The sequence below is a fragment of the Falco biarmicus genome, chromosome 2 (assembly GCF_023638135.1).
Source record: "Falco biarmicus isolate bFalBia1 chromosome 2, bFalBia1.pri, whole genome shotgun sequence".
Classification (NCBI taxonomy): Eukaryota; Metazoa; Chordata; class Aves; order Falconiformes; family Falconidae; genus Falco; species Falco biarmicus.
In genome coordinates, this window is record NC_079289.1 from 66,383,861 (window position 1) to 66,408,011 (window position 24,151).

Sequence of the window (24,151 nt, forward strand, 5' to 3'; positions counted from 1 at the left end):
GTACAGAGAGTAGTTTTAGAATACCCATCTGTTCAATCTGGTAATTCAAACTTTAGCCGAAGCATATGTTTGCTGCTCTCACACTTTACCACTCAAAGGCCCAGGTACAGACACTACCAATTCAACTACCTATTTAAGTCTTCAAAGTGAATCCATCCCTCCTTTAAGCAGTTAAGTCTGAGATTCAGGTACAGGACTTCAGAGTTACAGTTCTACCTGAAATTCCCCTTTCTCACTAATCAACAAAACTCCATTCTGCATCACACACTTTCATTTAATTATGACTTAAAATTCACTCATTTAGTTAAAAGTCTCACAAACTTGTAAAGATGTGGGTACCTGCACTGGAACTGAAAGAAACTATGTATTATTAAGACAACAAAGAGTAACCAACAGCATAGAGATGACTGCTTACTAAGCTGTGTGGTTGAATAGATTACTAGTTCAATTGACACTCACCTTTTTCCACAATTCTAAATGAGAAGTTACAGGGTCCACCTTGTGTTGAAGTTGGCAAGTTGTTTACCTTGCTGCCTAAAGGCATCTGAGGAGCACTAAAGCTTTTTGGTGGTTCAGAGATCAGTTCTTTCTGTGCTGTGTTCCGAGACGGTGGAATATGGTCTTCACTCTTTCTGGGAGGATTAAAGCTGAAGCCAAACAGAGAACCAGTGGCTGAAGTATTTCCGAACGTGAATGTCTTTGTCTTTTCATTACTGAAAATGCTCTTGACAGATTCAGATCCAAATACAAACTTTGGAGGAGAAACCACTGTTTTTGTTGGCGTTTCAGAAGTGTTTGACACCTCTGCAACCTCTACAGCTAAATCAGAAGTATCATCACCATGGCTGAGGTCAGTTCTTTCTCTGGTAGTTTCTTCTAATACGGCTACAGCATTTTTACCACACGGAGATTCCTTCGGCGTGTTGTTACGGGAAGAGAGAGGCGTTATCAGTGTCTCTCTCTCTTGGGCATGCTTTGCTTCATCAAAAATTTGCTTAAATGAGTCTGCCACATCTTGCAGCTTGAATCGCACAGCTAGAAGTTCTACTTTCCTTTCCCCATCTGCAAAGTCACACGCAGTCCATACCCATGCTCTATCAGATCCTTTCATTTGTTGCATATTCATATCTGGTGTTATTCTGTGATTGGCACAGAGTTTTAGTACCTGGTCCCTTCTCATTACTATGCGCACTTGTTTGTTGTCATAGTTCTGCAATATCTTGATATCCCCAATACCTCTCTCTTTCCACTGATTAGCATCTTTATCATATCTGTAGAGTTTAGCTCTGTGACTGAAGACAACTTGCTCATTTTCCTCACCACTGGTCACTTCCACGAGATCAGGCAGAGGTACCACAGGTTCAAAGTACTGCCCATCTCTCTCCTCTTCTTGAGTCACATCAGAATCTTCATCTGTGCCTACTGATGTTCTGCTCTGGTTCTGTTTGGCAGGAGATTTGGATGGGCTCAAGGCAGATTTAAAGCTGAAACTAAAACCTGTTGTAGACTCTCCGAATCTAAAAAGGTTTTTCCTTACAGGGCTACTTGCAAGAGGAGATGCATATACAGAACTACTTACACTATCATCCAACGCTTCTTCACGCAAGTCATAGTTATCCCATTCCAGAGTAGGCCCAGTACTTTCAGCATGTGGCTTTATAACCACATCAGAAGTACTGCTGGCACAACCAGAGGTTACATGTTCCTCTTCTGACAGTTTGGTTTTGTCATCTGTCAGAAATGTTTTGAGATCTTTTAAATCACACTTCATTTCTTCTGCTTTCTGTATAAGTTGAGCTGTCCTACCTGTATCAACAAGTTTATGAGGTGTCTGCAGTGGTATATCTAGTAGTAGTCTCTGACATTCTTCAAACTTCTGTTTGAACTCCTCAGCCTGCTCTGGTGTCTTGAATTTTGCTGCCAGATGTTCCAACTTTGCATCACCATCAGAGAAGTCATTGGCCATCCACATCCATGCCTTGTCTGAGCCAGACAGCTGTTTCAAGTTCATTGTTGTTGTTATCCAGTGGTTTGCACAGACCTTCAGTACCTGCTCACGCCGCATTAATATTCTTACTTTGCCGTTAACTTCATTTTTAAGAATCTTCAAGTTGCCCACCCCACGTTCTTTCCACTGACTTGTTTCTGGATCGAACCTGAACAACTTTACTCTTTGGGAGTATAGCACTTTCTCATCTTCCTCTCCTGTAAATGGTTCTACTTTTTCAGGCATTTGAACTATAGGTTCAAAATGGATATCATCACTGTCCTCTGTCTTATATACATCATCATCCTTCTCACCAAGGTCAGCAGATGTGTTTGCTTTGTGATCTGTTTTAGAATCCTGTGAAGAGAACAGCTTTTCACCTGCACCTGAAAAGCCTTTGAAGTTAGGATCTTTCTTACCAAATTGAAAGCCTTCCCCAGGAGTACTTTTTGCAAGCTCAGCAAAAGTAAAAGTGCTGCTGTTTTGCCCAAAAACAAAGTCACCTTTCTCCTTGTTAGCTGTTTCTTGAAATTGGAATGTAATTCTGCTATCTGAAGGAGGTTCCTTTTTGTCTTTTTCATCAACACTTTTTGAGAAGCCAGTCGTACATTCTTTGGATGGTTCATCTTTCTTGGTGGTATTTTTACTAGACTCCTGTATTCCAAATTTAAATCCGCTTGCAAGCACTGGAAAGCTAAATCCTTCCTTTGCAGACTTAGCTTCAGTATCAGAAGGAATGCGAAATGTAAATGATGGCATCTTGCCTGGCTCATGACCAAACTTAAAGCCCTTTTCTGAGAAATTACACTTAAAGCCTGTTCCCAACTGTCCTGCAGCAGGTTCAGATAATTTACTTTTGAAGCCAAAAGTAGGAGCTGATGCAGCATCACTCACAGGCTTACCAGCTGGATTTGGTGTTTGGAGAGCTATGCAGGCTGGCGAAGAACCTTCATTCCCCATCAGACAAGTATTACAATCCCACTGCCCTTCCTTTTTAGCAAAAAGCCCTTCAAATCCATTTTTCTGTGGCTTACTTGCATCACCAATGGAGCCAAACCTGGGAGCAGGGGATGCCTGAACAGTAGATGTAGGCACATTTGGTTGACTTTGAGAGTTAGGATTCTGACAAGAACGACAGTTGACATCCTTTGCTTCATTCTGGACTAGGCATACAGAGCAGTCCCACTGACCTTCTTTTTTAGAAAAAGCAGTTCCCAAGTCATTTTGAATAGCCTTTGCAGCAATTGCTTGGCCAAATTTAGAGGAACTTTGTTGACCAGATACCGCTGTACTAGTTTTGTTTGGATTCTGGCAAGCACTACACTTGGAGGCAGTGGGTTCATTTCTCACTGAACAGACGCTGCAGTCCCATTGACCTTCCTTTTTAGCAAAAGCAGATCCAAATTTGTCCTGCACAGTGTTACCACTGGCTTTGAAACTCGCAGCAGAGTCAGGTAATGGGGTGCCATGTGTTTCCCACTTATCTGAATTTGGACTTTGACATGATACACAATTCTTTGCAGTAGCTTCATTTGGAACTAAACATACTTTACACTCCCATTGATCTTTCTTCAAGAGATGTTGTGCAAAACCACCAGAAGAATAGGTTTGTGGGGCTTCCTTTCCAAATGAAAAAGTAGTAGGGCCAGATGCAGTTGATGTAGCTGTAAGGTTGCCTTTGCCATCAGATTCACTGCTCACCCCATCTTTCGGGAACTGAAAGCCAAAGCTCAGGGTCCCAGAAACAGATTTGCTAGGCTCCTTGATGTCCTGATTTGTTGTTTCTCTTGCAGTCCCACTGTTCTGAGTCACAGATGTGTCAACATTTGATCCCAAGGTTTTTAAAATACTCTGTGACTCCTCAAACTTATTTTTGAAAAGCATTGCTTCCTCAGGTGTCTTAAATCTAATTGCAAGCTGTTCTGGTTTTGGCAACTCATCTGCATAATCTAAAGCATGCCACACAAATGACTTATCTGATCCAGCATTTGGAGTTAATTTCATATCTGTATTTATGTAGTGATTTGCACAAATCTTCAGCACTTGGTCCCGTCTCATTAAGAGACGAAATTTCCCAGATACTTTATGTTTCAGTATTTTTACATTTCCAATACCCCTTTCCTTCCATTCTTTAGATTCTGCATCAAAACGGAAAAGCTTAGCTCTGTTGCAGAAGAACTCCTCTTCATCTTCCTCACCTGTCTTTACTTCAATCTTGTCAGGGAGTGGCACCACAGGATCAAAATGAGGACCATCATCATCCTCATCTCCACCATGGGTGCTTCCTCCCTCTGTTTCATGACTTCTATTGGCCAAATCCGAATTTGAAGTCACAAATACAAGCTTGCTTGGTTCTTGGACACTAAACATATCACTCTTCTCAAAAGCCAGGTTTTTGTGTGCATTTTGTCCCATGCCTTCTTTAAAAGAGATGCCTGAAATATGTTTATTGCCAAAACTGAAGATATTTCTTTGACTGCCTGTGTGATCGTTAATTGGTTTTTGTTCAATGTATCTATCATCCTGTAAAGATTTATTATCAGATGTCAGAAGACCCAAGAGGCTTTCGCTACTATTAAAACCTGCATTAGGAGGCTGCATTGCAACTTGAAGAGAAGAAAAGGTGAAGTCTCCATCATTAGACTTGAAGTTAGTATTGAATTTAAAAGTTGTTGACTGGCTTGACTGTGCTGGTGTTGGCAGGGATGTTTTTGATCCTTCTGCTGTTCCTGGCTGGCTGAATTTAGATTTTGAAAATTCTATCACCTTTGATTCTGCAGGCTTTAAAGTTGGTGGAGCAACTGAAGGCTTTGTGAAATAGCCTGGTTCAGGTAATGGTGGATTTGTGCTTGCCTGTGGAACACTGTAGTTGTAATAATCATCACCCCCACGCGGAGAAATGAGTCCAGTAGCAGGAGAATCAAAACGCAGAGGTGTGCCATATATTTCTTGGGAAAACATACAAGCAGAAGTGTTTTGCAGAGGTGGTGTATGCATTGGTTGTTGATAAGCATATATATGTTGCTGAGGTGCAAGTCTGTTCACGCCATAAACAGGAGCCTAAAGAAAAAGCAGAGAACGATTTCTTTGCTTATTATGACATATCATAAGATGTGGAAGACAAAGTCTTACTGCGCTGAAGCCCACATAACATATACTCTTAAAAGCAGGTCATGCTTCCATACCAGTTTAAATCCAAACTAATTTTAACGTAGTTTGAACAGATTAGTTTAAATCTGGAAGGGCATCTGAAAACAAGCATTGAAAAAGGGCCACAAGATGAGTGGGTTTGTTCTTTTATGAAAAAAAGCTTGAAAACCACATTCTCTTTTGCCGTACTAATTTGCTGGGGGGGGGAGGGAAACAATTAAGCACTACTCATCCTTGCTCTGTAGGGACATGTACTAATGTATTGCAGACATTTTGCTGGCTTTTCCTCCCAAACTCTACATCCCAAAAATCAGGCAGAAAGATCAATTACTATCACATTATAAATTATAATCACATTAGTTTATCCCTAACAGTCCAAGTTTACCAAATATTCTAAACAGAACTGCAACTACATGCAACTGCATACAGAATCAAAAGCAGTCATTTTCAGTAAGTCATTGGAAGTAACTTAAGTAGACAGATTTGTTCTCACCTTTGTTGGCGTTACATTGGTTGCAGTAGTTCTGAGAAGATACTGAGAGTTATAGGCAGGCGACTGGCTGTAGTAAACAGACGGGCCAGTGGTAGCAACTAAAAAGGAACAGCAGGGAAAATTTATACTTGATTTTTGTTGTTGTTTTATTGAATGGACTCTCCCAGGCAATCAGTTTTTAGTTGTGAATCATTACAACATCTCTGCATTGTTTTCAGAAGTCTTACTTGGTTTAGCTAAGCATTTAGATAAAAATTCAGCAGCAACTTACCTGTTAATGGAGCTTCATGAAGATTCTGTGCTCTCTGATATCCCTCTGACATTGTATCTGTTCCGTAACTTTCAGCAGGCCACCGATGAGATGACACATTTAAGTTGGAATTATTAAGTTTCATTTCTTGCATTTCATTCTGTGAAGACAGTGTACACTGAGAGCATAGAGTATATTTTACATAGGTATTTGTAGAAGAACACATAAGGAATGATTCAAGCTTAGGAAAACAAATTTAAAAAATTAAGAGGTACTTGCCAGATCATGCAAGATCTGCCCATGCAGTACAAGGTACTAAGACTGCGTTCTAAATCCACAAGTAAAAACAGAGCCAAGGGATGAGAACCAAGATGATGAAAGTGGAACTCTTTCTGCACACAGTCCTTAAGACAGGTTGCCTCTGCATCCCTGCCCAAGTCCCAAATAAGAGTTTTTAAACAAAAACATTTACTCTTGCACTCAGTTTAGGAAGGCGTTTACAGAAGTTAATTCCACTGATTTCAGTAATAGTCTAGGAACTGTAAGTCAGCCCATGCTATTATCCCTAAATTCTCACCAGAAGTAAAAGGCCAACTGTTCTTCACTGAATACGATGAACAGAATTGTTTACCTTTAAAGCTTCCACTTGCTGACAGATCATTTGAAGTATAGACCTGTGATCTTCTGCCCACTGAGGAGTTTTAGGAGAAAACTAGGGGAGGGAAAAAAAAGTTAACTGAATCTTTTGAGTTTTTCTTTAAATATAATAATTCCCTGAAATAACAGCTGGCTAATATACCTTGTAGTTCTTAGATGGTGAAAGAGAGAACTTAGTTGGTGATGGAGCGGAATGTTTCATCTCTGAATCTACAGACACACCATTTCTGAAGGCAGGACTTCCATCTTCACCATTCTCACCAAGTTCCTGGATCACTGTATCTAGCATTTCCCTTACAGTTTCAATAGACACTGGCAGCTAGGAAGTTATTTGAAACATTAGTCATGATTGCAGTTCTCCCTCAGAGCAAGACTGACTACATTCAGAATTCTGGCTGAACAATTCACAAGGCTATCATTACACAAATGCTGTTTTTTCAGCAAAGCTCTAAATCTGTTAAGATTAGTGTAAGGAAACAATTCATACAAACATGAATTCCATTTTTTCAAACTACTGACCTCTATAAAAAGCTAGTGGCAAAAGCTATTTGCTTACATTAAAGCTTTCATGCAGAGTAGCCTGAATACTGCATGATCTGGTAGGTTACAGAAGTTACCCAGTTTATCAATCGACCAGTATTAAGCAGGTTATTTATCTTGAGCAAAAAATAAGTTTAACTTGCCTTAATGCAAAGACTGGCCTAAAAAAGCTAACATATGTGCAGTTTTGAAAGAGTAACCAAAACCACTGCATCTCTTTAAAACCAGTTTTTAAAGCAAGACTGAATTACTTTCTCAGTTACTGAGGTGTCTGAGGAGCCTTCCTCAATGATCTTCATTAGATAATGCTTGCTTTTAAGAAGATAGGTTTTGTGTTCTTCTTGCTCTTCTGGCAGCATGGCATCATTTTCAATCTCTTCTGCCTTTCTTTGGAAGATCTAAAGAACAGGATACAGATTAGTTAGGATCTATCAGAAGACAACTGAATAAAGCAAAGCATTTCAGGGTAATCAAACTCATGAACTTACCACAGCAAGATTCCAGTATGAAACCACATTCTTAATAGCTTCAAATGCTAATAAAGCATCATCAGTTTTGCCATCAACTGCATCCAACATTGCAAATGCTATATGTGCCTCTTCTTCATATGCTGCAACCTGAAAGGCCTACAAAGAAAGCGAAAGACAACTCACACCTAACAACAGAATGACAATGGTCCTCGTTTTTTTTTCCTACGTACACAAAGAAAATACGTTTTAAACAAAGTTGGTACTCAGGGTGGTTCAGTGCCTCCCAATCATATAGATAGTGTTAAAGTTTTGTAGTAACAACAGAGTTGTACAACACAGAGAAGAATCCCACAGCTACGTAAGTTTTTGACATAGACCTCCTCTTATTTCGGCCTTGGCTTAATTGATCTGTACCTGAATGTCTACACTATGGAAGTGTTTGAAGAGAGGATCAATAGGTTCAGGAATACTCCTCTTCTTTTTGATAGTTTCCAGCACAGGCAAAACTTTCTTCCAGTAGTAAACACTTCGTCCAATGTATTCCTTCTGGTCATAGAAAGAGTTAAGGCTAATGCCCTGGTGAAGAAGAGGGCATACAAGCACATGTTATTTCAACAAATTCAAGTCAAAATGCTAATCGTCTTGAAAAATTTCAAGAGTGCTTCTCCAACACCTGACACGACAAATCCCCCACGGTTTATCTCAAGAACTAAGTAACACTAAGCTAGAAAATAATGCTTCAGTTCAAGACAGAGTACTTTACAGAGTGACTAGAGCAACTAATTTACCTGACAAAATAAAAAGCAGTTCTCAATAATACATTCTCATCTGATTGCCACATATCCACCCCCACCCCTGTCTGTTTATAGCTGGAAGATAAGATAAAAATACCTGAGCTTCTACATACATAAGAATAAAACGAGCTTACTGTTTTTTGCAGGCTTTTTGCCCAGTGTATAATTAAGGCAGGTTGAAGGCCATGCTTCTCCAATGTTCGCAGAGTACTTATTCCATGCTGTACAATAAGTCTCAGTTTTGCTGCTGTTCCCGGTCTGAGTATCAAAAGAAACATTCCTCAATTAGTATTCTCTATTTTTCATCTGTTCACATGCCATTTTCTTGATAAATACAGCCCACAGTTTTAGTCCTAACTTGCCTCCAGTTTAGAAATACATTGTTAGAAATGAAAATTCTACTTTTAGAATTCTAATTTTAGAAGTCCCTACTACAACAAAGCTTCAATGTCCAAAACATGTCAAAACATAAATTTCATTATACAAGAATCTATTGGGACCAGTTCAAACTGCTGTAGCAGAAGCTGCCTAGCTGTTTGGTCAAACATTTCCAAACTGAAAAAGCCTTACATTGCTTTTCTCTGAATAAGAGTACGAACAGCATCCCACCAGGATCTTTGCTTTTCGGTATAGAGCTGTTTGCACACTGGCAATGGTAAAAATTGAGGCTGATGTGCACCAGAGTGAGAATTGAACTTCTCTTGCAATTGTAAGTTGCTAGTGAATACCACACCAAGTAGGAATACCTGTTTTTGTAAAAATAAATAAATAAAAGGTATTAAATATATAAAAAAACTTCAATTGTGTAGTATGTTTAAGAACTTGCAAAGTTTACTTACTTCAAGGTCCAACAGGCAAATGGATTCGGGAGCATCTGTCTCAAGTCTTGATGTTTCTTGGGGCAAGTGAAAAAGCTGTTTTAACCATTTGCGCATTGGTGGTAAGACTGACATAGAGTTCCACTGCAAGCCAAGCCACACAAGGTGCTGAAGACTGCCATTGTGCATTCGAACAGCACCTATGCAAAAACAAAGTTGGGTGCAGATGTCACCTTCCAACATGACTGCAAGACTTGTATCCGATCAAAGCTGGGTTTCACATTTCGTTCTGTCAGAGCAGCCAAAGACACTGTGCAGAGCAATGAGCATCAAGATTCCATTCACTTATGAAAGATTTCAAACTTCAAATTAGCCAAATATATTAAGTGGCCAGCTCATCTTGAGTGTTCAAGCCATCAACCTCTTAAGCCTCTGAGGGGGCAACTCACATTTCCTTTCACTTCTATCCTCACCATATTCAGTCCAATAGGCAACTATTTTTATCAAATCCATTTACTACTTTAAAATCTTTAAGGAATTATTCAAGAAGCACTTTACTTTGCAATAAGTCTAAGTCTTGCCCAGGACATTAGGGCAACTTTGCACAGCTATTCCAGGTATTTGTCTCTTGTTGCAATATGAAGTATTCATAAAAGTTTCTGGAACAGAGAATTATGTTGTGTTTTAGAAAGTAAGCTCTCTTACCAATATCGTATTTATTAAGTTCCGTTTGCACTGGTGCTTGTACACTGACATTTCCAATATCATCCGTGCCGATAAAAGATCTCTCTCTAGAAGCTCCACTCTCAAACAGGCTATCAAACAACGTAAATGAACCACTCTTGTTTGCAAATGATTCCACAATCTCTTTAAAAAAGTCCTGCTTGCCATGGCTTAAGTTCAGGAGCATATGACCTAGAAAACAAAAACATTACTTCACGTAAGGCAGTGAACATTAGTATTTGATACACTGGATTTTCTTGCTACTGAAGTCTGGGTGGAAATCAGGATTTCCCTTTATGAAACGTAGATTGTTATGTTCTCCCTGTAATTAGGTCAGTGTTTCAGCACATAAGCTTTCCAAGCTTTTAGTGACAACAATCCCAAGGCATTTGTAAATCCAGTTCTTCAGGAAAAGAAAGCCATCTTACTATTATTATTCTAGGGGCATTCCAACTGTCCTTATAATAAGTAGCTGTTCATACCAACAGAAGTCTTACCAAAATCTGTTCTGAAACAATTGAACCTGATGATGATAACAAAGGAACACACCAGACAAGGCCCTGCAAGAATTTGTAGACTGAAAAACTGTCTATAGCATAGCAAAAAGAGCAAAGCTGATGAACAAGTAAGAGGATGGAAGAGACAGGGAAACAGTAATACTTCCTTTTCCTCTTGGGGCTAACAATACTTGCAAAATAGTATCAGCAGACAGAAGACATTTCCAGTAGATTAAAAGACCATAAAAGTTAATTCTATCTTAGTGTGCTGGAGAACCAAAAACTAGGAAAACACACCCCCACGCTTGAAAAAACAAACAACCCAACAACAAAAAAAACAAAACAAAAAAAAAAAGAACATGCTCTACTAGCATGCTAAAGATGAGTAAAAACCCTTCAGGTGCTAGGATCAAACTACTGTTTTATTTCTACATATGTAGTTGGAATCTGGAAGGTTTTGTTGCATACTGAAGTGTTAACGTTACATTTCAAAATAATGAATGTGTTCACAGACAACTTAGCCTTTAAAGTAACTATCCATAACACTAAAAATGGAACTAGGTAGCTATTTTTATTACCAGACTGGCTTTTTCGATCACAGGCCAACATTTCTAGCACATCTTGTCCAGTTTGATCCCCCTTTATTAGTTTTGACTTTGGTTTAGGAACCTGTAAGGAAGGAGAAAATTGTTACAGCTTTTTCACAATAAAAGCAGATTTTTTAAACTAGTTTTAAGAATTAGGAAAAGCTTTTTAGCATTAGGAAAACTAAAGAAAAAAATACATAATGCATTCTGAAGGTACTATATGTCACATATCTGGGGACCGGTGAGGGAGCAGGGAACCCACTCAAAACTCTGAGGTCGGCAGTTATAGCTATTTTAAGTAACATTAGGTGCACAGAATAGCAAGTAACATCTGGAAGGTAAGCGGTGGCATAAACAGCACAACCAATTTTACTTCACAAGGCAAAGAATTAAACCTGATTTCTTAGCTTTGCCGTGTACACAACAAATATATGGTAACTATTCAGTTCATCCCCTTTTCCCCCTACAGCAATAAGCCTAATTCCTAACATGTGTTCAGTGGTATTAAAACGGAATATAGTGTAGAAAATAAAGTCACTAACATTTAAGAGTCAGGTTACTCTGACAAGTGAAACATGCAAAGACACTTTTACCCTACACATGTCATTTGAAACCTTTTAAAGAACTGTGGAAGAGTAGGGTTTTGGCACATGAGGAGGGAGTCTCTCCTTAGGCACACAAACACTAGTTCATCTCAGCAATACAGGAGTTCAACACACGTACAGCAAGAACATTTCAAGAGCTGCATCAACTAAAGGCATAAATTGAAAATCTTACCTGGAAACTTATCAGATAACACAATGCTGCTAGTTCACACACAACTTTCCACTGTGCCTCATTGTGTTGGGCCATTTTCAGTAGCAAAGTTCCAGCATGCATGTATAGCTGTCCTTTCATTTCCACATAGGTACGAGACAACTCATCAGCCAAATTCACATATGGTTTCACTGACTGAAGCGCACGATCAAAACTAAAATGCAGAGAAGACTCATTCTAAACAAAGTCCTGGTAAAAGCTATAGCAGACGTTTTCAACTGATGTTCCTTAACTATGAATCAAGTAATTCCTTAAGTCAATGGTTAGTACTGTCTCTTGCTTAAACCTGAGTTGCGCTAGAAAGTAACCAATGGTCTCAAACTCTCAAAGCTCTCAATTTGTTGAAGTAAACCACACTAAATATTACCTAGATATTTACAGTCCTTTTCAGCACATAAGCACAGCTGCTTTCAGAACTACTCTCCCAAACTATGTGGACAGATTTGTTCACTACTGCAGATTTAGAGACATACAGGAGGCACCAGTTGCTCTGTTCTTCCCTTTCCTTCATTTATCAGAAAGGCCAAAAATACAGTTAGACAGGCTCTTCAAAAATACAAGGTACTGTAGAAATCTGAGTAGCTGTAGGCTAGTATACAACCCACACTCAGGATAGGCTTTCCAGGAAAGTTAAAACACACTTTTGAATTAAACGACAAAACTATAACGGCTGTTAGCACTGCTATGATCTGGAAATGCTTCAGATGTGATCACTTTGAAAGGCTCTAATAAAATGGCACCAGAAAAGCCAAGATGGTTTTGGTCAATGTTAGAGGAGAAAAAGAAAATAAAACATACTTTGGCATTATGTATTCCTCATCCATTATCTCTATTGCTTAAAATACTCATTCAAGACTGAGGAATGTAATTTAAAAAAAGATAATGTTAACAGCCGTCACATAACTGAGGAACAAAGGTAAGTCAATAAAAGCCAGTAAGAAAGGGAAAACAGAGAGAAAGGGACACAGATCACAACATACTGACTACGAAAACTGTTCTGTACTAGTCTAGGTGTGCAAAGATGATATGCCTTGAAGTCAGTTGGCTTAGCTGGCCCTGTAACACCACCAGTTTTCCCTTAAGGAAAGCATTCTTACTGCATGTGGCTTCCTCCCTCCCAATTACACCAAAGTTCCTAATTATTCCAGTATGAGTTGTGTTAATTTAGAACAAAATGAGCAGGAACAAGCTGACACACAAGAGGTGGCTTGGTATTTTTGTTTGGCTGGTTTGGGGGTTTTAGTTGTTTTGGGGGTTGGGGTTTTCTTTTTAGGGTTTTTTTGGGTGCTTTTTTTTTTAATTGTCTGAGAAATCTGTATTAGTTAATTGCCGAAGTACAGAATAATACTCTCTTACTGAAGGGAAAGAATGTACAAAGTTAATTGACCCAGGATATCAACAAGTACTCTCCATGGCTGTGTGCTGACTATTCAAACAAAGCTTGCATCTCTTATCAAAAGTTAGCTTGGGGTTTAAACCCAGTAAAAACCATGCTTAGTGGCAAGTAAGAGAAACTTCTGTCCCATCCACAAACAAGTTAAGCAGTGAAATAGAAGCCTGTTAAGATATTCTGTGACTCAGGAAAGAATTGTGCGGTGTGCTTTTTTTCCTTAAGTTGTTGGTTTTTTGTTTGTTGGTTTGGTGGTGGTTTTTTCTTTATACTACAGGAAAGTTAAAAGAGTACCTTTCAAGTGCCTCTCTGCATTCCTGAACATCTCTAGAAGAAAGCGTCATTTTGACAAAGCTGGAATAGGCCAGCAGATGATCTTTCTTGATAGTTCTCCAATTATTTTTATCAGACTCCAAGTCTTGTAAAGATTCCAGATATTCCTAAAGAAGAAAGTTCATCACAGGATAAGGAACAGTCATCCTTCCATGAAGGCAAGGGCAGTACTTCTCCAAAACATACTAGTAGCATTTACTGCATAATCCAGTTTCACAGGTGAGACCTTAACATATTCTTCAGCAGCAAAGTTCCAGGGAAATATTTGCCTGAGCAATTTCATCCCTAATGGAACTGCTGTATCTAACTCAGCTTTTGAAGTTAGCAATTCAATAGCTCTATAAGGCTTAATTTTAGGGAGAAAATTCCAATTTTAAAAAAAAAACAACCAAGAAGTATTTTGTAATTCCATTTTGTTTCAGTAGACTTGCATTTGAAGGAGTTAAATCCCTCGAGAAAGTGTCATTACTCTGACAGCTCTAAGAGAAACAGACCAGTTAAAAAGATACGGAAGACTATCACAGGATCAAAACATGATTAAACACCTCAAATGTCTCTACAACACAGGAACACCATTCCAAGCTTGACTGCAAAGGTATTTTCTTCTCTGCCTCCTGACAATGGAGCACAGCATCTCTTAATCTATTATTTGAACGGTAAAGTGCAACTAGTCTGATGTTTATGTAGACATCATCTGGTCTTGCATAAAGTTCTGCTTGAATCAAGTCAAAAAGCTGATTCCATCCATCTTCACCTTTACAGTCCAATAACTGCTCCTGTTAAGCATGAAGGCAACATGTTAATATTTCATTTCCCACGTAAGTCTTTTCAACATCTACAGTAGCAGACATTTTTCCTTCCTCCACTACACAGACTACATTACTCTTAATAGCTTTCAGGTATTACATAAAGTTCGATGAAATAGACATTTTAAAATGTAGATAGTGATCACAGAAGAAAATCCTCAGAAGAATTTGACTCTTACCAATGGTAAGTAATGCTTGTCAAACCACTTGGTTCAATGACAGCATACCCTGCCACAGACTACCTTGCTTAAAAACAGACATCTTAAGACGTCAATGTGATTGCTGCCTAACTACACAAAATTAATATACTTGTGCAAAAGTGAGATCGCACAACAAAACATTTACACAGTATTTGAGAATTACAGCATTTCTCACATTCTGCAGAGTCCATCATAACACAGATTTAAAAACAAAAAAGCAGCGCAGAGCAAGGAAGTCTGAGTTCACAGGCCTGCTACCTTCCTGCAAGTGACACAATAAAAAGGTCAAGTAGTGCTTATCTAGTCTTAACTTCTCTGATGTGGCAATTAACACAGTTTCTTGGCATTTTTGAAGAGGATTAACCTTGGAACATTAAAAAGGGTATAAAAGCCTATAGCTGCAGCTGTCTTGAAAGCTAGACAGAAGTGTCAACCTGCAAAGAAAGTCACACCTAACAGATTTAAAGATCCTAAAACAATTTAGCCAAAGTTTTGTGTAAGATAATATGCAAAAAGCAGTTCAGTCAGATTCTGAAAGGTTTTTTAAGCCAAAAAAGAGGTAATTTGGAACTTACCTTCAACCTGTAAACAGCGGGACTCCCAGGGAAGAGTTTAGCTGCTCTCTCAACCCAGTATTTCGCTCTTCCATCAGTAATGTCATTACTGCATAGTAACTCCGCAATCTTCAATACAAGATCTTTCTGTGTTGGGTTCAACTCCACAGAACGCTAGTTTTCCCCACGCACGCACAGAAAGGAAAAAAACCGACCTTGATCTTATGATCCATATAGAACAGGAAAGAGTTATCCCCCCACAAACAGACCCAGCTATTCAAATTAGTTAGACCTATCAACACAGCCTATATTAAGAAAAGACCTTCTAAACACAACCAGTAGTTTACAGCACCCAGATACAACTGTTGGAATTCAGAAGCACATAAGAGATCTGTGTCTACGAGTAGCTACTGCCATATGCAGGCAGTAGGACTATAAGGTCCACTCACCTAGCCAGATGTGGACACTTCTAAAAAATAAACAGTTAAGACACACACTTTTAAAAAGTGTGATAGCACTTCGTGGAGTTATGTTGGCAACCAGACTTCTGAGCTCATCATCTCCCTCCCCAAAACCAGAACAATAACATTCCAGTTGGGAATTTGACATTCATAGGCTTGCCTAATCAAAACTAGATTTGCCCCTCCCTTCCGCCCTGCCCCCTCGAAAACCAAACAACCCACCACCACCACTAGTAGCAACTAGATTCCTGTTGTCATCACAGTCCACATTGAGGAATTCTACAACAGTCACAGACCCTTACTCTAAAACAACGTATGATGTGGGAAGAGTTTTACAGCACATAGCACAAAGATCAAATCCCGAACAAAACACAAAGAATCAACTTAAAAATACACTACTGAAGCAAGTGAAGAATCTCCTTTGCAACGCTTCATATGCTTTCCTTTGTCAAATGTGTACAAATACTACAGTTTTTCCAGGAACATGTTTTCTTCTGTTGTTTGAGAATGTCCAGTACAGAAGGATTTTAAAAGTCCAATTACAAAGGAATAAAGCAGGACATTACAGGTCTATGTAGTACTTGCCTTGTAACACCCAAAAGCTTTTTCTATGTTATCCTCAGCTTCGTAAATCTGTCCAAGAAATCTGTGTGCTTTGGGATCTCTCTCTTGTACACTGAGGTATGTAGATATATACCTATGGAGGGGGAAAAAAGTCGTTTACTTGACCAGTATTTTTCAGTAATACTCCCTCACTCTGAGCTACAGTGATAACTTAATCTGCCACACAGGAAATACAGATGTATTTTGTTCTAGATTCTTTGTCTGTACCTTAAAGTAAGAAGCTACATTGTATTACATGTACAGATGCTACTTACTTGCCAGCAAGCATTTCTGTTTACTGAATAATTAAAAAAAAAAAAAAAAAAGCAGTAGTTTGCAGATGGTAAGAACTACCTAATACACTGAGAAAAAAAGCCATTTCAAAGAGGTAAGTTTTTCAGTACTACATAACCAGCTTCTTTTAAACTGCTGTTTTATAAAGATTTAAATGGCATTCAATATCCATATAGTTACTACTACCTTAAAACAGCGTAATATTGAGCTTGGTTTCTCTGGTCTAATTCATATTAATTTAGCTTTTCTTTTACATTTAGAAAACAGAAAACCAAACATACACCAACACATTACCTTTTAGCAAGCTCATATTCTTTTATTTCAAAGTACAGCTTAGCAAAAAGGAATCCTTTAATTGATTTCTGAAAGAGAAAAAAACATGACAGTCATACTTTAGATGTACGTTACTTTTAAAATAATTCAACACTGTGACAATTCCTTTCCGCAATGCATAATACTTTTGAACGACTAAATTTGGCAACTAGCTATCAGTTCAAATCCACTCCTCATACTTATGGGTTTGGTTTCAAAAGGTGTAAGATTAAGAATGAAAAGAATATGTTTTTTTTTCCTATAACTGGCAAAGGCTACTAGGCAGAACAGAGATTACAAGTGAAGTAAGCAACAAGCCCTTTATGTGTGGTATTTCATAAACATTTCTGATTAAAAGAGAGTGGAAGAATGGGGTCATAAATGAGCTACATTTAATCTCTTTTGTGGCAATGTAGCAAGGGGGAAGAAAAATTCCAGCAAACCAAGAGAGATAAGCCCTTTAGACCTGCTGTGTAGACACTATGGTTTTAAATATACTTGATGAAAAAGCAGTTTCTACCCAAGTCATTCTCAGTTTGGGTAACGCTTATGCAGTAGTTTATTTCTGAAGTTACCAGCCTAAGATACACAGAAGGCAAGCAGAGGGCAAGATGGCAGAAGCATGGACAGGAAAAAAAAAAAAGAGCGAAAGGAATGAGTTAAAGTACAAAGTCACAAGCAAAAACCTTAAGGTAAATGTAAAACAGACAAATTTAAAGCTTGAACTCCCAGTATCGGTTCAAAACCAGATTTTGCTGGTGAACCACAAAATACCAGAATTACTTACATCTATGACTGCAAACAAGTGTGTACATTTTGAATACGCTTGAATTACTAGCCTCCCATCCTGCTATTTATGCAAAATTTTACAAAGTGGTTTAGAATGAAAGCAGGCCTCCTAAAATACTTCAAGTTTTCAGCCCGTATTTTTGAAGTATGTTATAAAAAGGAAATACTGAAATGTCAAGAGTGCAGTCACACTTGTCACCTCTTTTTAAACACGGATGAAAAGAAACCTCAAAATAAATGCTTTGCAGCCTTATAAGCACCACCCCTTAAAATCAACACAAGAAAACCAGTAACTATTTCCACCATTGACTGTACTAATACTATTAGCTGTAAGCATTACTTAACAAACAAACCAACCCTAAATATGCACCAGTTGGCCTTAAGCACATCAGAAGAGGATTACTTTTTTTTTTTTTTTTTTCCCCCGGTGCAGTTCAACAGGAACATCAAAACAATCTAAGAGCACTTCTGATTCTGGCAGTGATGTATTTGACATTTTCTAGTCTAAACAGCACCCAGGCCAATTACAGTCACCGGACAATTTTTTTGCTGTTGGGAAAAGGAGAAATGATTATGACAATGTACGGAGGCCATGCATAAAGACCCTACTGCATAATGGTGAACACTGATGCATTCACGCTATAGAACACACTGCTGAATACTCTACCTCTGCAATAAAAATCAATGCAGAGCAGCAGAACAGGATCTTTCGGGATTAAATAGCTCCCATGAATTGCATCAGACTGCTGTGACCTGTATACCATTTTCCATTATATCTGGAAAATGGTAACCAATTATGCAGAGTTCCTCAACCTTCTGTCCAGTTACTAATATACAGTAGGAAAATTATTTCCCCCCAGATCTCCCTCTCTTAATACTATTGTTTCACAAAGCAGTCACACAAACAAGAATATTAAATCATGCTGCACATAAAAGAAAGCTGAATGTGTCTCACATATTATTCCCTTTTTGGTTTGTTTTTTTTTTTTTTTTTTTTTTTTAAAAAGAGAAACTTAGAAAACGTAGGAACTATGCTCCCACAAAACTGAAGAATTCCACACTTCGAGAGGCGGTGGGCTCATCAGAACTACACTAGGGCTGACCGGGTGTAACAGGCAGGTGCATAGCCCTGGAAAACCACTGCTCCTGGTAAGGGAGAGCACCTCCATCCAGTAAACAAAACCCCATGCCCTTCCTCACAGCAGCTTCCCCAGTCTCACTCGACTTCTAGAAACCCTGCGCAAATATGGACTCAAAAATACTCCCAGAGGCACCAGAACCCCTTTTTCCTCTCACCGCGAGGAACGAGGCAGGGCAAAGCCCACCCGGCCCCAGCACCCGGCACGGCGCGGGGAGCCGCACCACGGGCGGAAAGCAGCCGCCCCCCGCCGCCAGCAGGGCCGGCACGGCGAGGGCTCCCGGCGGCGCGGGAGGCCGCCCTGAGCTCAGCAGCCGAGGGAAGGCCGCCGCTGCCGCCCCACGCCAGCCACCCCTCCGGCTGGGCGCCACGCGAGGCGGCAGCGGCAACGGGCGCCGCCGCGGGCCGCGCCGGGCCTGGCGGCCGCCAGCAACCGCATCACCCCCCGGGACCGGCATGGGCGGAAAGACCACGGCCTCCCGTCAGGACCCGCCACCGGCAGCACTCACCTCTCGGGGGGAAGGCGCGGCGGCCTGCACGGAGGCGACGTACCGCTCCACTTCAGGCTTCGTGCGCCTCATCATGGCGCCGCGGCGGGGGCCGCGCCCGGCCTTCCTTCAGGCGGAAAGCCTTCCCAGCCGGCCTTCGCGCGGCGCCTTCAGAGGGGAAGGAGGAAAGGAAGGAGGAAGCGACGAAGGGACGCGGCAGCCGCCGCGCCTTACGCAAGTTCCCGCGCAACCGTACAGAGCGCCCTGCTCGGGCGAGTGCGCAAGAGCCGCCCCGCACCCTCCTACCAGGCCCGGCCGCCTCCCAGCACCCGCGGCCGCAGGGCTCTGTGCGCCTGCGCCAGCCCCGCGCCTGCGCCGGGGGGCAAGGGCGGGAACGCCGCTTCCCCCGCTGAGGGGGCCGTGCCGGTGGCGGGGCGCGGAGCCTCTGCGTGGCCTCCGCGGCGCTGTGCGCGGGGGCAGCGGGTGCGGAGCTCTAGGCGTTGCTGTGATACCAGTCTCTTCTGCTGGTTCCAGACTCTGTCGTCACAGGGAGACTGCTGGGCGCCGCCTCTGAAGAAACGTCATTAAAAATCCGCCCGGTCCTCAGCCTCGAGGAACCCATTGGCAGCTGTAAGATTCCTGCTACGCTTAAAAAAACCCCGACATCCCCACAGCTCCTGCCGTCTTTGCAGGGAAAGTGTGGAAACACAGCCAACTTGCTCTGTAAGGAGACAAGCACCTGTAACACCCAGAAAGAGTTACCCCTCTTCTATTATTTCTTCTATCAATGGTGAGTTATTCAGGCGCTGGATTAAATTCCCTAAAAAAGAGAGTATTTTTTTCTCTGTGCTTTTTAATGTTGTGTCTACAGTTGGGGTTACCAGCACTTGCCGGGCTAAGTAATAAAAGCCTTGGTGCTGGTACAGAGGAGAGCACTGGGGGAAGGCCCTGCTCTTCATCTGATGGGGAGGCAGGGGGAACTGCCTCCACACAGGCAAGGTCCAGTGCCCTGCACTGGTCACTGTTTCTCACCCAAGCGTGTGGAAGTGGCATGTCCCCAGTGGTCACACCACCAGGAAGGCAGCTCACTAGGCAGCATTGCAGGTGACTAGCACTGTCCCTGCAACCCGACTCTGCTCAGCTTGGCTTGCTGCCTATCTGTTGGGACTTGCCACTGCCAGCAGGAGAAAGGCTTTAGGTTCAGCTTCTTCCCCCTACGGCTACATCTGCTGGGCTTTCTGAATTCTGAAGGAATCTCTCTCACCCATGCATGACTGATCCCATGCAGCAGAACGGGGCAAAGCTTCTGAGACATCCATTCCCAAATACCAGGCTTACAGCCTTTCTGAGAGACCTGGTACCCTGGGGTCATGGGTAGAAAAACAATAATAAAACTCTGCCTCTTTCGGGAAAGTACATGCAGCTATGCAAAATATTTATAATACTGACAGCCAGGAAGTAAGCTTCAACACCAGGTGTGAAGTTGTCCAGGCTGCCTAATTGCTAGCTTGTTTCCTGGCTCTGTTTTAAAACTGCTTTTAATTAATCCTCTTCATGACAATGTCCAGGGTTTTTGTTTTAATGACAGTTGCCTCCAAAGACAGTTCCCAAGAGAGCAGCATGGATTTGGGGACCCTTCCACTAAAAACAGAACTCCAATAATAAAAAAAAATTCACCATGAGGGTGATTAAGCACTGCAACACATTGCCAACAAAGGTCTGTAAAATCTCCTTCTGCAGAGATACTCCCAGCTTGGCTGAGCAAGACCTTCAATACTGATCCAACTTCAAAGTTAGACGTGCTTTGAGTGGATGGTTGGGCTAGCTGATCTCTACCTGTCCCTTCCAGTGAACATTTTGCCATGATTCATCAGGCTTTGAACCCTCAAGTACCCTTGGATGCTCTCAGTGCTACATTGCGGGGTCTGGGATACGTGCATTTACGTTCATAAAACACAAACTGCTGCCTTGGGGAACCGTAGCACAGCATCCACCATCAGGACCTTGGAAACACAAAAAAACCCTGTTAGGGACACAGGGCTACCACAGAGTCAGGAGGAGACCCATGGCTGCACAGCGCAAACGAGGCCACTCTGTGGCAGATGGATGTAACCCCAAGCAATGCGGATGTGAGCCATGTCTTGCCATTTAGCCTCGGGGTTAGGGACCATTCCCGACTCTTTGAGCAGTAAGGCTGTGCATACAAGAACTGAAGGAAAAGACACGCAGTCAGTGTAATGTGAAAAACCTAGAAGTGAACTACAACTTAAAGGAAGTGTTGCTGAGTGTGGTCTAACTGAATCCATGGCACAGTCCAAAATGCCAACAGGGCTACCATGCTAGTTATGTAAACGATTTTAAACTTTTCTAGTCTTGAACACAGGCAGCGTTGCATTCAGTTACTGAGCTGTTATGGCATTTAATAACATTATTAATTATTAAGTATAATTAATAATTATTTTTAAGAAATAAATAAATAAATTTAATTGAATAAGACAGTAAAAAAATACCCTACCTAGCACTGAACTGGAAGTTTGAGGTGACAGTTTCATTACAGTGAAAGGAAAAGAGAAAAAATTGATAGGAAGGCATATGCTTTAAACTCAGACAAGATTATTTTCTTTAGGAAGACCTAGTTACTATGCCAATTCAGAAAATATCCAGAAGAATCAAGCTGTTCTTTATGAAACAAACTGCAGTTTCTTTCATGAACCTAAGAACTAACTACAATGGGATATTTAGGAAAAGCATGTCTCCTTTAAATCAAGATAATAAGTAAGTATTTACATACAGTCACCCATAAAAGCATAGGGAACCAAGAGAGCCTAGTTGCTTTCCCACCCTTTTCAAGCACTCATTTAAATGAGAGGTGATACAAGGTGTAATAACATAGCCTTTATTGATGCCACTGGAAAGCAGACATTTTAAAGCAACTAATTTTTCATAAACAGGAAATAAAATTTTACTTCCTATGATCTAATTACAGAAAATCTGTTTAAGTCACTAATATAAAAAAAAAATTAAAAAAAGTGTCTGCAAACTTCATAATGTAGTACCGTCAAGAAGTCCTAAGTAACTGTATTTTCTATGACAAAGGGAGAAATGAAACAGATTTGTATGGACAGAAGTCAATACTATAAAACATTAAATGTATGTTCTAAGGAATTCTGATGATTTGTGAGCTCATCAGTTCTTGAGGATGGCTAAAGAAGTAGATCCTAGCAGGATCAAACCCTGTATATTTACACTCATAGGTGTAAAAGTAATATTGCCAGTTAATTGAAATACATATTTTCAGTATTGTTCTCAAAATTAATGAAGTCTAGAAGCTAAATATTATGTTCAGGTGTGCACATCTGAAATAAAGTACTTCTTGCATCCTGTCTAATTAAGGCAAAGTATGTTATCCTTTGAAAATACCTTATATATAGTTTCTGCATAAAAATATGAAATAAAAAATAAAAATATATATATATATATAATGGAACACTGTTATGTATGGTCCAGCAGAATAAGGCACAAAAAGTAAATAGAATGCAAAAGCATATATAAAAGTTAATGTGTTATCTTGAGTGGAATATAGCAAATTTCAAGTAGTTCTGAGTATGCTCATTTCTTGCAATAGGAATACATATATAAGTATTTCATGCTAAGCCTGATGTACAAAGATTCATAATGTAAGCATGATCTATCAGAAGTAGGTCATTTGTACTGTGACTGTATTTAGAAATCTGATACTTTTCAAACCATCTAAGACAAGGCTCCTTAATGAAATGACTTGGCCTGAAATCCAAGCATGAATTTTTCCACAAGGCAAAGTATGTTGTTTTCTTGCCCAAGTCACTTGACTTGGGCAAGTTTTGTCTGCATGCTTAATATGAAGGTTAATACTTCCATTAATATAGATGAAAATACATGCCCCTAAAGTTGGACAAATTTGCAGTTTGTTTTTGCAGGTATTCACAAGCAAATTTTCTTGCTGTAAAATTCCACAGAGATTACTGTGCAGAATGGGCCACCTGCATCAGTCCAACTGCATTATCAGGGTCAGAAACCTTTTTGTCAGCTGGTATTTAATTTAGTTTGGAATTATGGTCTGTTTATCAACAAATAAACATACGTGTAGGGAGAACAGAGAATCTTAAGTTATTTTGATTTGATAGATGGCACACATCATCATTTGTTGTCTGACTGCAGCCTCAAAGCAGCCCTCCTCCCCCAAGTAATATACATAAGATTTTCACAAAGGAAGGGGAGAGCTGATGAAGTCTTTACTTCCTTCCCAAAGTTTCAGCTAGTTTCTTCAGTCTTTTCTTCAGCTCTAGAGGAAACTTCTCATAGCACTTTTTGCAGACAGGTTTCATATCAAACTCAACAAATTTATTCCTAAAATGACAAAGCAAAAACCAGAAAAAGTTTTAGCAGCAGCGATAGTGAAAATACTATTTTTTAAAGTATCCTATTAAAGATGCACAGGAAAAAAATTACAACTGCAATTTATACATATCTATTAAGTTACTTTTACAAGATTATACACTATAGACAGCAATTACAATACCCTGTTAAGTCATGTAGTTTGTACCCAAATGTCCATATTTATTAACCGTGTTAATTAAAAAGCCTTTCAAACCTAACTGTAGAGCTAAACAGACTAAACCTAAGATAATGGAATAACAAATTAATATTTCAGGTTGCAGTTGTGTGAAAAGTATTTTGTTTTCGATTGCCATGAATTCATGTAAACACTTAAAATAGAAGCATCCTTAGCACTGACCAAAGAAGAAAGGAGTAGAGGTGGTGGTGAGAAGGAAAAAAAGTTTACAAACAGATTGGCTTTTTCTTTTTCTGCTTCTCTTTATCCCTTGCTTCACGTTCGCGTTTGGCAAGTCGTCGCTTAAATTCATCTGGCATTTTCTCGTAACAGTGTTTGCAGACAGGTTTTAGGTCAATTTCAACAAACTTATCCCTTTAGAGTTAAACACAGAAAAAATAAAGGACAGA

At 40.1% G+C, this 24,151-nt stretch overlaps 2 protein-coding genes across 11 annotated transcripts in view; both read right to left on the reverse strand.

Annotated features, from left to right (window-relative positions):
* RGPD4 (RANBP2 like and GRIP domain containing 4) overlaps positions 1-19,472 on the reverse strand; it is a 34,947-nt gene extending 15,475 nt beyond the window's left edge. For all 4 annotated transcript variants that reach the window (XM_056327377.1, XM_056327376.1, XM_056327375.1 and 1 more), the window contains exons 1-20: positions 19,172-19,472; positions 16,718-16,785; positions 16,112-16,223; positions 15,087-15,239; positions 14,051-14,281; positions 13,467-13,612; positions 11,744-11,936; positions 10,958-11,048; positions 9,865-10,074; positions 9,181-9,359; positions 8,912-9,087; positions 8,476-8,599; positions 7,962-8,123; positions 7,566-7,703; positions 7,329-7,475; positions 6,680-6,856; positions 6,512-6,592; positions 5,902-6,040; positions 5,631-5,728; positions 460-5,047 (exon numbers count right to left, since the gene is read on the reverse strand). In XM_056327377.1, coding sequence (XP_056183352.1) covers positions 460-5,047; positions 5,631-5,728; positions 5,902-6,040; positions 6,512-6,592; positions 6,680-6,856; positions 7,329-7,475; positions 7,566-7,703; positions 7,962-8,123; positions 8,476-8,599; positions 8,912-9,087; positions 9,181-9,359; positions 9,865-10,074; positions 10,958-11,048; positions 11,744-11,936; positions 13,467-13,612; positions 14,051-14,281; positions 15,087-15,239; positions 16,112-16,223; positions 16,718-16,785; positions 19,172-19,246 — 7,288 coding nt within the window. In that variant the 5' untranslated portion in view covers positions 19,247-19,472. The remainder of the gene's footprint in view (positions 1-459; positions 5,048-5,630; positions 5,729-5,901; positions 6,041-6,511; positions 6,593-6,679; positions 6,857-7,328; positions 7,476-7,565; positions 7,704-7,961; positions 8,124-8,475; positions 8,600-8,911; positions 9,088-9,180; positions 9,360-9,864; positions 10,075-10,957; positions 11,049-11,743; positions 11,937-13,466; positions 13,613-14,050; positions 14,282-15,086; positions 15,240-16,111; positions 16,224-16,717; positions 16,786-19,171) is intronic.
* A 2,553-nt stretch (positions 19,473-22,025) lies between these two features.
* LIMS1 (LIM zinc finger domain containing 1) overlaps positions 22,026-24,151 on the reverse strand; it is a 76,455-nt gene continuing 74,329 nt past the window's right edge. For 6 of the 7 annotated variants that reach the window (XM_056328684.1, XM_056328687.1, XM_056328683.1 and 3 more), the window contains exon 10: positions 22,026-23,536. In XM_056328684.1, coding sequence (XP_056184659.1) covers positions 23,422-23,536 — 115 coding nt within the window. In that variant the 3' untranslated portion in view covers positions 22,026-23,421. Of the gene's footprint in view, positions 23,537-23,923; positions 24,117-24,151 lie in introns of those variants that run through there. The other variant, XM_056328688.1, reaches the window with a different exon arrangement.